At 38.2% G+C, this 18,166-nt stretch overlaps 2 protein-coding genes across 9 annotated transcripts in view; one reads left to right on the top strand and one right to left on the bottom strand.

Annotated features, from left to right (window-relative positions):
- Positions 1-14,749, bottom strand: ift88 (intraflagellar transport 88 homolog). Of its 8 annotated transcripts, XM_079822216.1 has the most exons (31): positions 14,379-14,749; positions 13,890-13,976; positions 13,749-13,811; positions 13,583-13,642; positions 13,238-13,291; positions 13,081-13,144; positions 12,889-12,958; positions 12,668-12,758; positions 12,477-12,581; positions 12,297-12,399; positions 12,082-12,196; positions 11,725-11,956; positions 11,570-11,640; positions 11,363-11,449; positions 8,789-8,888; positions 8,313-8,399; positions 8,009-8,195; positions 7,765-7,873; positions 7,466-7,616; positions 6,812-6,927; positions 6,671-6,723; positions 6,515-6,580; positions 6,322-6,428; positions 5,095-5,155; positions 4,917-4,961; positions 4,612-4,671; positions 4,490-4,519; positions 3,742-3,786; positions 1,823-1,870; positions 707-820; positions 1-337 (listed from the first exon to the last, which is right to left on the bottom strand). In XM_079822216.1, the coding sequence occupies exons 2-31, from the start codon at positions 13,974-13,976 to the stop codon at positions 216-218; spliced, it is 2,703 nt and encodes a 900-aa protein (XP_079678342.1). In that variant the 5' UTR covers positions 14,379-14,749; the 3' UTR covers positions 1-215. The 8 variants fall into 8 exon arrangements, 7 of the variants coding, with proteins under 7 accessions (XP_079678342.1, XP_079678343.1, XP_079678344.1 ...); XR_013816919.1 differs by lacking the exon at positions 4,612-4,671 and having other exon boundaries at positions 4,909-4,961; XM_079822217.1 differs by lacking the exon at positions 4,490-4,519.
- The window catches only part of cryl1 (crystallin, lambda 1), a 20,019-nt gene continuing 16,348 nt past the window's right edge, over positions 14,496-18,166 (top strand). Inside the window, exons 1-4 of the mRNA XM_079822223.1 lie at positions 14,496-14,833; positions 15,340-15,447; positions 16,666-16,792; positions 17,740-17,901. Coding sequence (XP_079678349.1) covers positions 14,793-14,833; positions 15,340-15,447; positions 16,666-16,792; positions 17,740-17,901 — 438 coding nt within the window. The 5' untranslated portion in view covers positions 14,496-14,792. The remainder of the gene's footprint in view (positions 14,834-15,339; positions 15,448-16,665; positions 16,793-17,739; positions 17,902-18,166) is intronic.

The following is an 18,166-nucleotide window of genomic DNA, read 5'->3' on the forward strand; positions in this document are numbered from 1 at the left end:
AAAAGTCTATAAAACTATTATTTAATATTTCACACTTGCAAAACATGCACATGTCTTCAAATTCATGCGATTCAGGTTTTATGGTGTAGTCATAAATATACAATGCATTGCTATTATAAAACATAGTAAAGCATAATGAAGTAATAATGAAGTATCTTTAAACTACAGTGCTATTGGTTGAGCTGAAAATCCACTGAATTGATCTATTGCACACATCACTCCGGCAGTAAGTCATCTCCAAGCTCTTCATCAGCAAACTCATCTTCCTCTGTGTGTTTCTTTGCTGCTGTTTTTGGTCTCTGCATTTGAGGCCCCAATGGATCGACATAAGATGCATCTAAAATAATGAATACGATGGGAGCAATACGTTGTAATAAGTACAGACCAGACCAGAATCATTTTTCCCTTCACAATTCTAAGCCATTATAAGCCAGTCAACGTTATTTGAATAAGGGAATGTAATAATAATTTCTCATCATACATTTAACATTAATGCAGTTGGCAGATGCTAATATCCAAAACAAATTACATTGCCATTCCCTGGGAATCTAACCCATGACATTGCTAGGGCCACGCTCTATACGGCCAAGCAATTTGTTAGGTGGAAATGTAATTATTCTGCCACACTTTTGTCTTTATTTGATAGTGTATTGGAGCCACAATGACAAGAACCTCCTTAAAAATAACGACCAAAGTTGTTTCTCACCTATTTCCTGCTGAGTGCTGGCCTCGTACGGCTCATTGGACCCGGGAAGAGTTTTCAGTTTAACGCTAATCCGCTCACCCTTGGCGCTGGTGCCGTGGTTGCTTTGTCCACTGTCTGAGAAAACACATCCACATGTTGGACTTGCAAACATTTCTAGAGTGAGTGTTATTTTACAGTAGTGTCTGAACAGAAGAAAAAAAGAATTTGAGTTGCCACCATTGACAATGCAAGCCATGCAGAACACTGGCAAACAAAACAAAAACAAAACAAAAAAGCATGAAAAGCAACCACTCCAGCTTGCACTTGAAGCAAAGGCTACGGCACTAGAATCCTAATTAAAGTGAGTTCATATGAATTGCATTATTGGAAGCGTTTGTGTTGCTCAAAGACAGCGGCACACAGCTGCATTTCACATCTTGGCTGTGATGAGAGGAACAGAGCGCCAAGGGGCAGATGTGAGACCGGAGTCTGGCAGCCAGGTAACTTTGAGACCTTTAAACGTCCCAGCGACAAAGCTCAAAGGCATTAACAATGCAAGCCTTTTGCTGACATACAGTACTTTCCCCTACCCTGTCCACCAAACTGAGGAATCATGCCAGAATCAAGTTCAAACATTTATCACAAAAACTGCTTATCACTACTTCGGAGAACTTCTGCTTTTCGTATTCATCAAAAAATCAGTTCATGCATCCAAATTGGCAAGTAATAGTAAGAATAGTTCAGCAAGAAACTGTTGATATCAAGCGCACAAATACCGGGATAGTGTTGTTCAGGAGTATACTTGTGAAATATTTCACTGGTTTATTTGCACTCAGTGCTTTGCAAACAGAAAGGAGGTGCTGGAAACACTCTGTCAGACAGTGAGAGCGGGATATTCCCTGGAAATAGTGGTTTTGGCAGATAACACATTCTCAGGCTTTCACAGCACATGTTTGCTTTCTATTGCGCTGTGATTGAAATGATGTCCTTGGACGCTGTATCATTACGGCGAAACTTCAGGCATTAAAACATCATTTTGACATATGGACTAAGCAAGTTCAAGTTTTCCATGAAGCTCCATGAGTTTTTCGTTTTTAATCATCCAGAGGATTGATCACAGTGAAATGCAGTACATACCTCTGCCCTGCTGCAGCACAGGACTATACTTAGCATCAGAGCGAGAGACTGCAAAGAAAAGAAAGGAAAAAGAAGAAGACAGAGACGGTGGAAAGGCTGTGAGAGTTGAGAGCTGAGTGATGCCTTGCAACAATTAAGTTTTGTGTGTGTGTGTGTGTGTGTGTGTGTGTATATAAAATGGTAAGCCTAGCATTATGTGTTGAGTTCAGTTCTGACTGCAGGGCTGAATGTGAGGAATGAATGACATCTGTAACAAAGCGCAATAACAGGTGCAGTAGCAGCAGTTTATTCCTGAGCACAGTGCTTAATTTGTCTTAAATTGCAGGATAACAGCAATTAAAAGATGGGACAACTATAAAAGCATCATTCACAAGTTTCTGCACGGCCCTAACTACAGCCTAGTGTATTATACTGTCATGTAAACTCACCTAAAGGATTATTAGGAACACCTGTTCAATTTCTCATTAATGCAATTATCTAATCAACCAATCACATGGCAGTTGCTTCAATGCATTTAGGGGTGTGGTCCTGGTCAAGACAATCTCCTGAACTCCAAACTGAATGTCAGAATGGGAAAGAAAGGTGATTTAAGCAATTTTGAGCGTGGCGTGGTTGTTGGTGCCAGATGGGCCGGTCTGAGTATTTCACAATCTGCTCAGTTACTGGGATTTTCGAACACAACCATTTCTAGGGTTTACAAAGAATGGTGTGAAAAGGGAAAAACATCCAGAATGCGGCAGTCCTGTGGGCGAAAATGCCTTGTTGATGCTAGAGGTCAGAGGAGAATGGGCAGACTGATTCAAGCTGATAGAAGAGTAACTTTGACTGAAATAACCACTCGTTACAACCGAGGTATGCAGCAAAGCATTTGTGAAGCCACAACACGCACAACCTTGAGGCGGATGGGCTACAACAGCAGAAGACCCCACCGGGTACCGATAATGCACTATGTCACAAAGCTCGAATCATTTCAAATTGGTTTCTTGAACATGACAATGAGTTCACTGTACTAAAATGGCCCCCACAGTCACCAGATCTCAACCCAATAGAGCATCTTTGGGATGTGGTGGAACAGGAGCTTCGTGCCCTGGATGTGCATCCCACAAATCTCCATCAACTGCAAGATGCTATCCTATCAATATGGGCCAACATTTCTAAAGAATGCTTTCAGCACCTTGTTGAATCAATGCCACGTAGAATTAAGGCAGTTCTGAAGGCAAAAGGGGGTCAAACACAGTATTAGTATGGTGTTCCTAATAATCCTTTAGGTGAGTGTATATATCCAGCCACTCTGGATCAGTGATATTCTCTCACACTGTCAATACATCGTCCATTACGATTTCTGACTGATTGCTCCCGTTGCTCGTGTCTCCTGCTATCCTGATTAGTATTAGCAGAATTGTCCAGGGGTACAGTTCCACCTTCTCTTTTGATCAGAAAAACCATCAGCTTTACTTGCAGATATGAAAAATATAAAATATGCTTGACTGTCTTGACTTGCATTTTAGCAATATTATTTTTATTAGAAGCACCTTAGTTTTATTGTAAAAGCACCATCTCCAAACGTTCTGCTGTTCAATGCGTGCAAAACAATAAGCAGTAAGCACCAACCAATGAGTGATTTTGAACTTAAGAAAGCTGATAATATATACAGTATGTTGAGAGACAATAGCAAAACATAACCTCCAAATACTGCATAAACCCACGCTCGCTCTGTCTCACTTAATAATGCCGGATTGTTTAAAAAACAAATGCCGGGCCACAAAAAAACCACAAAATCGGACATTTTCCAGAACAGGATCTGTCTCAAATTAAGCACTGCCTGAGCAGAATGCAATGCCATGCTTGTTGTAATGGGTTTACAGGTGGAGTGCGTGATCTCTTTCTCTAATGTAATTCTGTAATGAGTGTAGTCATACCACTGGCTCTCAGAGGAGGGGTATTGATGGGGCTTGAGCTGCTCCCTTTCAGGTGCACAGCCATGAACAGAATAACAGAGATAAACAATGAAAGAGAACAGATTACTAACAAAACGAAGACGAAGCTGACAATATAAAGTGAAAGAATGCAGGAAAAGAAAATTAAGTTCTGTCTTATTACTGTCAAAATGAGTGATTTCATGAATGCGATTATATGCTGCATCTGACTGGCCAAAAAAAAAAAAATACACAACCATTCAAAAGTTTTGGGTCAGAAAGATTTTTTTTGAGAGATCTGAGAATCTGCATTAATGCATTACTTGTTTTTTAATAATAAAAAATGTTTGTTGAGCAGCAAATCAGCATATTAGAGTGATTTATGAAGGGATAAGTGACTCTAAAGACCGGAGAGATTATGCAGAAAATTCTGCTTGTGCTTTGCGATCACAGGAATAATTATATTTTAAAATGTATTAAAATAGAAAACAGTCATTTTAAATTGTAATAATATTTCGCAATGTTACTGTTTACTGTATTTTTAATTTTGCATTTTAAATGCAGTCTTGCTGAGGGACCGATACAAACTTTTGAATGATAATGTATGCCCTTTACCTGGCTTATTTTCCACAGCAATGGGAATTATTGCTAAATTAATTTTTATGAAGAACACAAATCAAACTGACCATAATAATAAAGTAGCTTCATAACATGTCTGAATTATTCTACATAAAGCAGGTAGTGATCATACCACTGGGCTTTTTGGGGTTTGAGCCACTTCCTAATGTGTTAGACGACGTGAAAAGAAAGTGTTAGAAGAAGAGTAAAATGATGGTAACAGTCACTTGTTTGAAAATGAGTGTACAGTATGACCTTTAAACCCAGCACTGCCTGCAGCTGATAACTGAACATCACCTGGTATGAGATCCACATCTGATGTCCCAGAAGAGAAACAATTATATTATTACTACACTATAAACTTTAAACAAACCATAAACTAAAATCTAAAGGGAAATTGTTAGATTTAAATATCTAAATCATGTGATTTAGTTTAGTCCTAAGGGAACAAGTGTCTAAGGCACATGAATTCTCTTTTTGAAAAATCACATCACAGGACTAGCAGTCTCCACTAAATCTGTCCACTTGGAATCACTATATCAGGGCAGTTACAGTCATACCGCTGGGTTTCTTAGGGGGAGTGCGTGTAAGGTTTGATGCGTTTCCTGTTTACCAAGAGAGGCGGATGACAGGTTGAGGTTGATGGAAAAAGTCAAATAAGAAGCATGTATTGAGTTAATGAGCAGTATTTTATTTCAAAGTTTGATCAATGAGGTTGAGTTCAAACGGTCCACTCACCACTGCCAGCGCTGCCTTCCCTGCGACCTCGAGCACTGCTCTCCCTCCCAGATCTCACTCTCTGTGTATGGGAATAACAGCATGCTATCAAATACTAGCCATTCCTCCAGCTCTTTCTTTTTTTAACAGGGTAATGGGCTCAAATATTTTATATACAGACCAACTGGCTAAAAGAACAGGTGAAGCAGAAATCTAGGTAATCTCTCCCTCTCTCTTATAGGCTGTATCCAAAATAGCCCCCTAAACCCTCATTCACTATTCCCGACATAAAGTTCACTTGAACTAGTGAATGAAAAGGAGTGCATGAAGTTGGACAGCCGTTGAGTGTACATCGGCTGTACACTCGTTATTGCTGTGCAAGGTGGGATTGAATGAGAGCACTCAATAACGTCCACTATGGTTTTGAACACCACTACAAATGGCTGTCCCCACAAATAATGCCCTATTTGAGGGTATAGGGGGCGATATCGGATTCAGCTTTAGTTTTAAATCAAGCCGGCCGGTGTTGAAAACTGAAGTCAAAACGTCTCGATCGCCCCCCAGGTGGTTGGTCCCAGTATAGCTCATAACACCCGCCCCTCCATGTATTCGAATGGATGCGAGACAAACTAAACAATTAAATTACACTTAAAAAAAATGTTTCATAAAGATGGCTTCTGTCATTTTATGCAGTTTTTATCACGATGAAGTGTTCGTTTTTTAAATAAGTTTGGTTTTAGTTGGTTATTTGATGCTATAAAAACGGGGGGTGTGACGTCGTAATTGACAGCTGAGATTGACGGCTTCTCAGAGTGAAGTTGTCACTGACTGAGGCACTAACAGATTTTTGGGGGGATTTTCGGGAGCTTTAGCTTTAATTTCTACATTTCCATAACTGTTTATTTCACACCAACATAATGAATTGTTCTGCATCTGGGAGTGTGGGCGGGCTTTTGAAATCGCGGCTCTCTGCACAAGATGTCAGCGCCATATTCGGATGTTTGGTGGCTTCACTTTACTTCAGTGGAATGTAGTGAAGACGCGTCGTCCATATTTTCTTACGGTCTATGTTTTAAATTCTAAAATATTAAACTCCACATCTAAATTAGATACAGTCGTTTACGTTTATCCAGCTAGTTTAGACAGTTATAATATTTGTTCACTCCTCACTTCCACTCTTCTATTTCCTTCCATTCAAGGAAGCAAACGAGGCAAGGATATAAACAGCACCAAGAGAAATCAGGATACCTGCTCTCTGATCTCCTTCATCTTTTCAACTTTCTTCAGTTTGGTGGCATAATCCTGCACCTCTTTTAGTCCCATATCGGTGCACAGCCTGACCAGGAAGCGTAGACCTGCCCAATAGATAATGACATGAGATGCAAAGCTACTAGATAGGCACAGAGAATCAAAGTAAAAAAACAAAAAAAAAGCACATTACATTCAACATTTTCAGGAAATTTTCGATGAATGTCCTTGTAGGTCTCAAGTGCCTTCTGATAATTCCCTGAAAACAAATTAAATACATAAATTATGATGACTCTAAAGGCACCGAGATGACAACTTATGGCTAAATTAGTTAATTAAATTTTCATACCACTTCTCCTGTAACAGCTAGCCACCATCAGCTGCCACTTGACCTGGGTTGGTCTGAAATTCATGATGCGTCATTAATATAAATATCTCCACAAACATGCTGAATATTCATGATAAATACATATAATATTTAGTAACTTACTGAATGAGGGTAGCTCTCTCAAAGTACTGAATAGCTTTCTCACAGAACTGGGTGTCAATGTAATATGCTCCCAACCATTCAATGACACTTATGTTTGAGGGAAAATACCTGTATGACTGAAATAAACACAACCCAATTTAGAATCTTTCTCTTTAGAGTAACTCAAGTTTTGTTATAGACAGCCATGATTCATAATGACTGTAATTCATAAATTATATAGAATATTCTGTCAAAATATCCACTAAAATCTGGACTTGCTATTTGACTTGCTATCTTTAAAAAACAGTTCAATATCATTTTATTAAATATATATATTTAAATGTTTTATATATATATATATATATATATATATATATATATATATATATATATATATATATATATATATATATATATATGAAATCTATTAATATATTAATTAATATTAATTATTATGAAATATTAGTCACATTTAAACAGTTTTAAATACAGCTATTTATTTGAAAATTATTGGTTGATTTAGATTTTTATATTTAAAAAGAAAATGTTATTGATTCCTTGTTTTAATTTTTAAGTCCTGCAATATTTTATTCAAATCATATCACTTGAGATGTGACTGATGAGCATGGCATGTTAAGTGGTGGTTTTAAGGAAAATTAACAAAAAATGTTTTACCTCATAATAGTACTGGAAGGCCTGAGATTTGTCTCCTTCATTGTCATAGAGGTCTCCCAGTTTGGCCAGCACCTGGGCATCTGTGGGGGTCACACTGGTGAGCTGCATCAGCCACTCAATGGCCTGATGAGGGTCCTCCAACATCTCATATCTAAAGCTGCTTAAGGAATATTACTCTAAACAAGCACTAATCATACTTATGACATGCTATTTCTTGGCACCTGAAATGCCAAAAACTGTCATAGAACACACTTTCATTTAAAAGAAATTTTGAATGCTGACGTTTTAAGGGAGGATACAGATTAGCCAGCTGGTACATGACCTGAGCACTGTTTCTAAGGATAGCGTGCAGTTTGAGGAAGCAGTCCAGGGCTTCCTCCAGCCTACCCAGCCTCTTATAGGTCAAACCTGCATGAGGGTGCAGAGATTTCTGCTTCAAAAAGACTTTAATCTTTCTACATTTAAAATATTTCAGTTAAAAGCATGTATGATATAAATCTCATTCAGTGTAACCCTTAGTATATCATATTTGTGATTACAGACCTAAGTTATAGAGAGCTTCAGTACAGGACGAATCATTGCGAAGAGCCTCCTTGTAAAACTCTGCTGCTTTCTCATAGTCCTCCTTGACAAACACTGTGTTGCCTTTGTTAATGAGAGCAGCAGGGTTGTAACGGTCGGCGCTCATGGCTAGCTCAGCATAGCGGTCAGCCTGGTCATAATCTTTTTCCTGGAGAAGACACATAAGCAGCAACACTAGAGCATATATTTGAGAACATTAACACAATGTGATAAATACAGCAATTTCAGGTTCTCAAATGCCAATGCTTTATAGCTCTTTACTCACCAAAAAGTAGAGAAAAGATAGATTAGTGGCAGCAGCACTTTTTACCCGACTGTCCTTCTTCTCAAACATCTTTAGTGTCTCCACAGCCTGAAAACAAAATATGCGATTAAGCATATTCATAGTGTTCGCAGTGACTTCAAGGAAATTGGTGACATAAATAGATATTTTCTATGAATAAAACACATTAAAATTTGCTGCTACATGAAATGAGAGAAGCAAGGCAACCCAACACAATATCAGCAGCACACATATACAGGGCCTACTGCAGACACACACAGGTTCTCCAAAAACAAACATACCTCAGCCTCAAGAGTCATGCAGATGGACAGGCAAGAAAACAAAATAAAATGGACCATTGAATGTGAAAAGTGTTAAAAGACAGAAACAAGGGTTCCACACAGACACAGAGCAAAATGGCTCTCTTCTGTGGTAATGTCAAATGCAATGCAATTTGAGTGTCTCAGGGTCAGCTCTACCTGTTTGAAGTCCCTCTGTCTTAAGTACGTAATAGCTTTATTGATCTCCAAGTCATTTGCAAGCTCCACATATTGTGAACCCTTCACCATGTCCACACACCTAAAAAAGTACCAAATGAAGCTTTAGCACAAACTGTATGGGTCATTCTGTTATAAATGGTCTTATGTATTCAAAATAAACACTAAACAAATATTGTTAAAGATATGTCATGGGCAAGTCTTGCGATTTAACGCCCTCTTGTGGAATTGGAAATGTGTAAAAGATTTTAAATGTGTCAGTCTCAAGTCTCTTATCTCTTAAAAATACAGTAATATTTTCAATTATTATTATAATTTAAAATAACTGTTTTCAATTGTAATGCTTTAAACTGTAATTTTTCCTGATTTGTTTTGCCATTACTCCATGTCCATTACTTCATGTCTGTCACATGAAATAATTTCCTTCAGAAATCATTCTAAGAAAAAATTCTTATTATTATCAATGTTCTTTTGTGGTGATGCATTTTTCATCCAACTGTGATATATTTTTCAGGATTCATTGAACAAAAACAAATATTTTGTAACATTATAAATGTCTTTCAACTTAACGCATCCTTTCTGAAAAATCTTAGGCCACATCCACACGAAGCCAGAGCTTTCCCTATCTGATCTTTTTTCTCCCATGTCTCAAGAAATATCCGCGTACACACGAAACCACTGAAACCGACTCAAAACGGTGTAGTATACATGCCAGACCAGTATGTGGCGCTGTAATTCTGTCACAGAAATACACTAAAAACGGAGAAGAAGAGTTGTGGCTAGAAGGGGTACAGCCAAGGGGGTAATCCAGCCCCCGGAAAGCGTACCTTCCATAGGGGCAGCCATTGCTAACCAAGCCATCACCTACTGTTAGCATCCCATTGACTCCCATTCATTTTGGCCTCACTTTACCATTAAAAAAGCCCAGCAGAAGATGTTCTTCTTGAGGACCCTGAAACGCAATGGGCTTCCGCAGGAACTTCTGACATGCTTCTACCGCTGCACAATCGAGAGCACACTGACATACTGCTGCACTGTGTGGCATTCCAGCTGCACAGAAGCAGAAAGAAAGGGACTGCAGCAGGTTGTCAAGACGGCTGAGAGGATCATTGGCTCCCCCCTACCAAACCTGGGTGAATTATATTCTAGCCGTCTTCTCACACGGGCCACAAACATCAGGCAGGACACCTCACATCCCGGACACTCCCTGTTCACCACCCTCCCCTCAGGCAGACTGAGAACCCCAAGTGCACGCACTAATAGACTTCGGAACAGCTTCTTCCCCAGAGCTGTGAACATATTACAGAAATCATACGCACATACACCCATACAATCATAAAAACATACACACTCCACCTACCCCGAATCGGTGCAATACTGCTGTGTTTAATGCTTACTGTTTTATAGATATTTATTGAGAACAAGGAATGAATGTGTACTGTATGTATCAGACGAATGTGTATGTGTGAGACGTGCTTGGGTGAGAATGTGCTGATGTATGTGTACATATACTATAGTTTTATTTTAAATTTTTACTTCATGCTGCTTTTGGAGAGGATGGCTCCAACAGAATTTCGTTGTATTGCATACAATGACAATAAAGATCTATCTATCTTTGCAAGCGAATATCTTTACATCTGAGGCGTTTAAAGACTCCATTTGTCCATTGCTTATTTCTAAAGAAACACGACAATGTATAAAATGCTCCATTACCTTGTATCTTACACTATCGCCCAGTAGAAGCCGTTTTTGTAAAATGTAGACTCCGTCACGCTGTACCGTATAGACCCGAGGAGAAGCTCGCAGGCAATCTTTTACTGTCTATGAGGCAATCGGGGGGACGTGGAGGCATAAACGCAGATAGAGATGTTGCAGATCCTGCTTCATTCATCAAAAGTTGCTCCTGCTCACTCTCTCTGTCTCTACAAGATTCGGTGATTCAGATTTCACTTTGCACAACTACTAGAAGACTTGCCACTGTCAGACAGGTTTCTCACGTCACATCTACGTCGTCAAGCTCGGTCTGAGACTGCGCAGTACGCTCAGCCATCAGGAAGTGAGTGCTTCTAACTGACTTCAATTTTCCCCGTTGAAGTCTATGGAGTCGCTGTGTCCATTTCTTTTACTGTCTATGGGTACAGCAACGGTCGGAAGTGAGGCAAAATCTCACGATAAAATAACAATAAATAAATTTGCTACTTACCAGATGTGTTTTATTAACGCCTACCCCAACCCTAAACCTACCCTTACAATAATGCAAATACAGTAATTAAATGACGCAATATTGACGTGCACATGCCCAGTGCCCGTAGTTGTATCCCTTCTAGTCTTTACCGTGCAGGACGTGGTGTGATGACATTTCACACAAATCACTCAGATTTATCCACTCTGGGACCCGGTTTCAAAAAATCACGGTTTCATGCTCCCAAAACGCTGGATCCGTGTGGACGAAACGCTGATACGATACAAAATGTTTACGTATACAGCTAAACACGTCTCCGTGTGGACGGGGCCTGAATGACTCCAAACTTTTGAACGATAGTATAAACAACTTACCAGTCAAACCCAGCTGCAAATGACGACTCAATGGCTGGAGCAATAAGCTTGGCTGAGGTCATAATGTATTTTTCTGCTAGTGCTTTCCTAGAAGGAAAAACAAAACAAAAATACTAATAGAGACAATGCAGATACACTCAAATGTAATATGTGGAGATGTATAAATGCCAAGCTGTAGTATCATAGATCCAACAGAATGTGTAATACCTCTCTCTTTCCATTTGGTGAAGCTTATCATTCTTTATAGCCTCAATCACCATATTTGCATGAGGGTCATCCTGAAATATATAAAAAAAACATGAAATATACGATGTAATTCAGTTTAAATGTATGACTAGCAAGGATTTTAACTATACACTCACATTTGCAGGGATGTACTTGTCTTCATCATCAATACCGAGGGGCACACAAATTAGTTTCTGAAAAGCTTTCTTCATCCTCTCACGGTCTCCGATGGCATAATAGCACAGGATGAGGTTGAAGCCCGTCTTTATGTTGGGACTCTCACTCATGATGTACTCAAAGGATGTGATGGCATCTGAGTACTGGCCCATATGTATGAACACAACTCCAATGTTCTGCATGATCTTGATCCTATAAAGGATCAAGGGAAAGTTACACATTGAAAATCCCACCAAATTGCTTACAACCTGAATAAATTGAATGGCGCAATACAAATACGCAGTTCACACAACAAGCATACTGAACTAAGTACTGACCTCATCGCATTGTGGGCATTTGAGATCTGATCCAAAGCCATGCGGTAAAATTTGATTGCTTTTGTGTAATTCTTTTGCTTGAAATAGATATTTGCCATGTTCACTTTCAATCGTCCTATAGTAGGGAAAGTGGTTACAGAAAACCTAAAATTAGAAACATTTATATCAAAGGGAAATGAATTTGTATTAAGATATTTTAAATAATATTTGCTCACCAGCATTATTGAACATTTTGTTCCTCACAATGACTTGGTATGTGTTTAAGGCCTCAGTGTACATGTCATTATTGGCATATTGGTTTGCTAAATTAAACAACACCTGAACAAAGCATAAGTCATGTGAATTTTCAGAGTTTTCAGTCAAGCTATGTATTTTATATGGAGCAATGAACTCACAGAGTAGGTCAGATCCAGATTGATGTGGTCTGCAGTGCCTGTTTGTTCTCTCTGTCTCACCAGAGCCCTTTCCTTCCTGCCCGCCTCTTTGGCTTTCTCTAGAGACTGTAGAAAAAAGATAATTCAGCATCTAAATATTCATCCTTTAAAATCTTTGAAATCACATACAGCAGTTATAAAGCTATACCCACCAGCTGAAGATCCCCACGAGCATGAGCAAGACAGCTCTCCTCTATCAAATCATTCACCTTCTTTTCCAGGATCTTTATCTTTTCCTCTGGACTGAACAAGAAAACAATTAGACCAAAAATGTGTGTCCGTCTCCAAATAAAATTAAAGATGTCAAGGGGGATCTAGTAAACAAAACTTGTCAATTGCTTCTTAAGCGCTATGAAAACAGATGGACGCATACGTGTCTTCGTTCTGTCTCTCTAATGGAGGGGCTGGTCCTTTTGATTGTCCCAGTGGATCAAACACTGAGCCTGAAAATTCAAACAATTAAAATTAAGGAACCTATCATATTTTCCAGCAACTCAGAAGTTAAAATGTATACATTCAATATAATTAAGAGACATGTGCAAGAGGGTTTCAAGTGTGAAAGCACCTCTAGCTATAGATGAAGAATATCCTGCTGCCCGCACTGCAGTCATGGGACGAGCCGCACCATCCTTTACAACATATAAAAAGATTTTTTGAAAATGAATTAATACAATTTCATTGCATATTACATAAGGAAAAAATGAACAAGAGATGTGTCCCACCTGAACAGCTCCAGTCATAGGCCTTCCCATTGCAGTGCCAACAGGTATCCGGGGCTGAAATATTAACATCAGAAATATAAAGACATAAGAGGAAATAACAAATAGAATCAACTTACTTTACTTACTAACATCTGACAAACTCAGCTTCACAATCCCTTATTGAAGCATAGTCCATTTCTCAATTTAGCCCATTTCTATATAACCATAAATGTGCCCTGCCCCGATAGCTTTTTTCCTGATAATAAGACATAATACATTCTAACATGCTGTTACCACGCTAACTTAAAAAGCTATTATATTGTGAGTCAGAAATGTAGTAGTGTAAATCCATATGCTGTAACTCACCCCATAAGCTGTTCCAATCGGTCGCCCTCCAATAGCAGTACCAGGATATTTTGCGGTCATCTAAAAATATCCAATAAACAAATGTAGTGTCTATTTATTAATGAAATAAGGATGTGTGCTTGTGCTTCCAAACAGCACATGTAGCAGCAGATGCAATATCACTTACTGGTGGTCTTCTGCCATGGCTCGTCCTGACGGCCTGCTGAAAGCCCACATCGTTGTGAAGGTCCTGCAGGGACAGGAAAATTATGTTGCATAAAAGCAAGAGAAGAAATTCAATAAATGCATGTCTAAGGTATTTTTGCACCTCTGAGTCAAAAGTCGGATTGTAATCATTGTAGCCCGTATACAAATCATCCTCCTCTTCCCCTGGGACAAGATGCACGTTCTCCATCTGAAAGAAAATGAAAAAACTCATGGAAGTCTCTGATGTAAATGCTACATTTGTCGATATTTTTAATAAATATTTGAGACATTATATTTGGAAAAGCATGAGAGACGGAGATAAAAGTATAAATAAAGGCATTTTCAGGCAACAACGGAGACACTTTATCTAGATTAAACAGTGGGAACATATTAAAACAAGAAAGGAAAGAAGCAATTCTTACACCTTTAAGACATTGTTTTGAACAAATATGCGAATTCCTCTGTTAACACCATTTCTTAACAAGATTACAAGTCCGTTTACACGGCTAGTGCGTGACCATCTCGTATAACGTTACAAGTTTATTGCCAACCTCTGTCGTTGTGAATTATGATAGTTTAACTTACATGATAAACAGAACAGTTTGCTTACCGTGCAAATCAATGTCTGTATTATGTTATAATATTCCGAAACACCGTGTCTGTAGCCCAACAGCAGCTACAACTCGCTAACGTTAACTAAGCTGAGCAAAACATCGGTTGCTAGGATACAGAAAGGGGTTGCCACAAGCCGCACACGAGCGCTTTTCGCTATTCGTTGTTGCATACGTTGTTCGTGTCTTTATATATTTTCTTTTAACATTGTATTTCGAAATGGACGTATACACTTCTGGACTGAAACCTAATGAATTATCTTTCTGTAAAAATCCTAATGTATTTAGGCCCGTGTGAGACGCCGTAGCTCCGCCTTTCCTTCGTGCACATGATAACCTGAAGTCTGCTGATATTGGGATCCTGGAAAGTAACGCTAGCCGCTTGAGTTTTGATTTTTATAAACGACACAGAGATGAGTCCATTAAAAGGAAAGATTATTACTGTTGTCGGAAGGTGAGAGTTGACAGTCAGTTACTGTCAGTCTTTCAAATTGTGCAGACATGATTATCTAACAGATTAGCTGAGTGGTCTTTGAACTATACTATGAATAACGTTAGATGTATTTCTCCATATCAGTGCGTCCGAAAAATGACCAGTGCAATAATTTATTAGCACCTATTAGCAGGAGAAATAAAATTAGCACGTGACTCGTTGCGCACATTTGACATATTTTGGTGTAGATTTGCTATGTGCAAATAAGGTTTTAGAATGTTAGGGTTATTCTGACAATTTTACATGCATAGTCATCAAAGTCATTAAAAAAACTGAATTCATGTTTGTCATGCACTAAAGTTCATTGCTATATTGAAGTTCCTGTCAAAGTAGTATCAGACACGTTCCTCGTTCTGGTATATAGATAATGCATTGATTTTCACTAATCTTGATCTTTATTCGTATTTGACTTATTTACAATGCTGTCTGTTTTTTTTCCTCCTTTTTGTGTATGTGTCATCATAAAGTGGTCTGATTGGCCGCTCCTGGGCCATGGTGTTCCTGAGTGGAGGATACAAGGTCAAGATCTATGACAACAAACCAGGACAAGCATCAGGGGCCATCCCAGAGATCAGGTCAGTGGAAAACAGGAAAGAAAATTTAACTATTGACCTCAGATAAAATTACCTGTTGACCCAAATTGTCTCCCATCATTGCTCAACTTTTGTCAGAGCAGGTTTGTGACCCATTTTGAGGGCACAAACTATAAATAAAAAAAACAATGCTCAGGGGAGCCAAATAGAATAAATGTCAAATCTACATAATTTAAATTAAATTAAAGTATGTCCAAATTAAAGTTTTGGGACTGACTCTGTCCATATCTGTTTATGGTGTTTAACAAACCCTCTTCATTGATTCACCTTTTCTGTCACCAGAGGGAGCTGTAGAGCTTTCTGTCTCAGAAATGAATCTAGATGCCCTGACTTAAAGGGATAGTTCACCCAAAAATGAAAATAAGCCCATGATTTACTCACCCTCAAGTTATCCGAGGTGTATATGACATTCTTCTTTCAGACTAATATAATCTGAGTTATATTAAAAATGTTCTGGCTAATCCAAGCATTATAATAGCAGTAACAGTTGCTCTATTTTTGAAAACCATAAAGAATGCATCTGTCCGTCAAATAATGTGCTCCACGTGGCTCCGGGGTGTTCATAAAGGCCTTCTGAAGTGAATCGACGCGTTTGTGTAAGAAAAATATCCATATTTAAAAATGTATTTCATTTTTTTCTGGGGCTCTTCAAAAATAACATAAATACTGTTTGGTTTCTCGCAGAAACCGATCGTTTCGTGTCTTAAGACATCAATGTGTCACCACGAGCCGCAGGGTTTAATAAGTATTAGTATGTCTATGTGTTTTTACTCTCGTTGCTCTCATACTCTAAAATATCCGCATTGACATGCATTATACGACTATCACACTGCAGCGGTTGGAGTTAAAAATCTTATTTTGTGTTCTACTGAAGAAACAAAGACACATACATATTGGATGCCCTCATGTTAAGCAGATAAATATAAAAATGTAGTTTTTGGGTGAACTATCCCTTTAAATGCAGCAATGACAGATCAGGGCACACAAAAAAAATATCTTCTGTAATGCGTGCAGAGTCGCTTCAGTTATTAGGAGCAAATACAAGATTAGAAATAGACAACAACACAACTTTATCTGCAACAGATAGTTATCTTATCAATCATAAACCATTACTGAAACACTGTATTTGGACACAGTAGGTATTTTGGCAGATTTTGTATGCATTTTTTTAGCTGAATATTGTGTTTTGTGTGTGAGCAGGAAACAGCTTGAGGAGCTTCAGCAAGCCAAAATGCTAAGAGGAAATCTCAGTGCTACAGAGCAGTTGAGTTTACTCAGCAGTCATGATGACCTGCAGCAGGCCCTGGAGGGAGCTTTCTTTGTCCAGGTATAGTTTTATAGACTGTTAAACCAAAAATGACATGAAACCGAGGATAAACATCATAAAGGATAAACATTTCACATGCTTTGCACTGTGACAAAACAATTAAATGTGGAATGATTGATTTGAATCATGCTATATCTTTCTTCTCTACACATGAAATAATTGATGCTTTTGTTTCAAACATATCTGGACATGAATGAAAGAAAAGTCTTTTATGTGTTGAGAAGAAAGTTATTGCATGATAAAGATCAAATCCATCATTCCACATCGAATTGTTTTGTTACTGTGCAAAGCATGTGAACCCAGAAGAAGCGCGTCTGCGGTTTTACTTTGTAAACTAAAGCATTCCATGCTGGCTCTCTCACTTGAGTTAATGTGAAAATGCACCCTGGTTTAATTATTAAAATATATTGAACACTTAGGAGCCAAGCCTCTGTTTGCTATAAGAAAATGCTTTTTTAAATAAATATTATATATATATATATATATATATATATATATATATATATATATATAAGATGGATGAAGTGATGTATCTGATCATGCATTCTTGTCTTTGAACTAGATTCATTGACAGCAATTTCCATTTGTCTCAGTTATGATGATATCAGCATTTAATGACGCCATATAGTCCTGGTGTATAGTATGTGCAAATACAGAAGTATCAGAATATTCTTGTATTAGTGATATCCGTATTATTTTAGAAGTCATATATTTTTTTTAAATTATGTTTATGCTTTGTTTTTATCCTTGTGAATTTTTTTTTCATTGCCCTCTAAAATCTTGTACATGTACATGCTTTTTTTCTGCTCTTCTATTTCCTCCCTGTTTCCCTCTGTGCTCTTATTGTAAAAATGTTGCTACAACTTCAGTATGGCACATTTCATAACAGCACCTTTGCTATTTTGTTGACCATCAACTGCTCTTGTCCTTTTGTTTCCTGTGAAAAGGAGTGCGTATTTGAGGACCTGGAAGCAAAGCAGACCGTCTTCCACGAGGTGGAGAATCTAGTCACTGAAAGCGTGATTCTCAGCAGCTCCACTTCCTGCCTGTTGCCAAGCAATGTGTTCTCTCGTGTCCAGAACCGAACTCGATGCATCATATCTCATCCGGTTAGTTTTGATTACAGTCTGAGACATACACAAGGTTGAAGCCACATTGAAGAGTCAAATCGCAATTAGGCTTTATTTTGAAATATAAGAAATTATTTAAAAAAAGAAAATATATGATTATTTAAAATAGCTCAAAATCAAGATTCATTCAAGATTCAAGACACTTTATTGTCATTCCACCATACATAGTGGTTGCAATGTACAGTGAAACGAAACAACGTTACTCCAGAATGCTACACGTGACCTGAATGCTACACATAACACA

The sequence above is a fragment of the Gobio gobio genome (genome assembly GCF_949357685.1).
Source record: "Gobio gobio genome assembly, chromosome: 7".
Lineage (NCBI taxonomy): Eukaryota > Metazoa > Chordata > Actinopteri > Cypriniformes > Gobionidae > Gobio > Gobio gobio.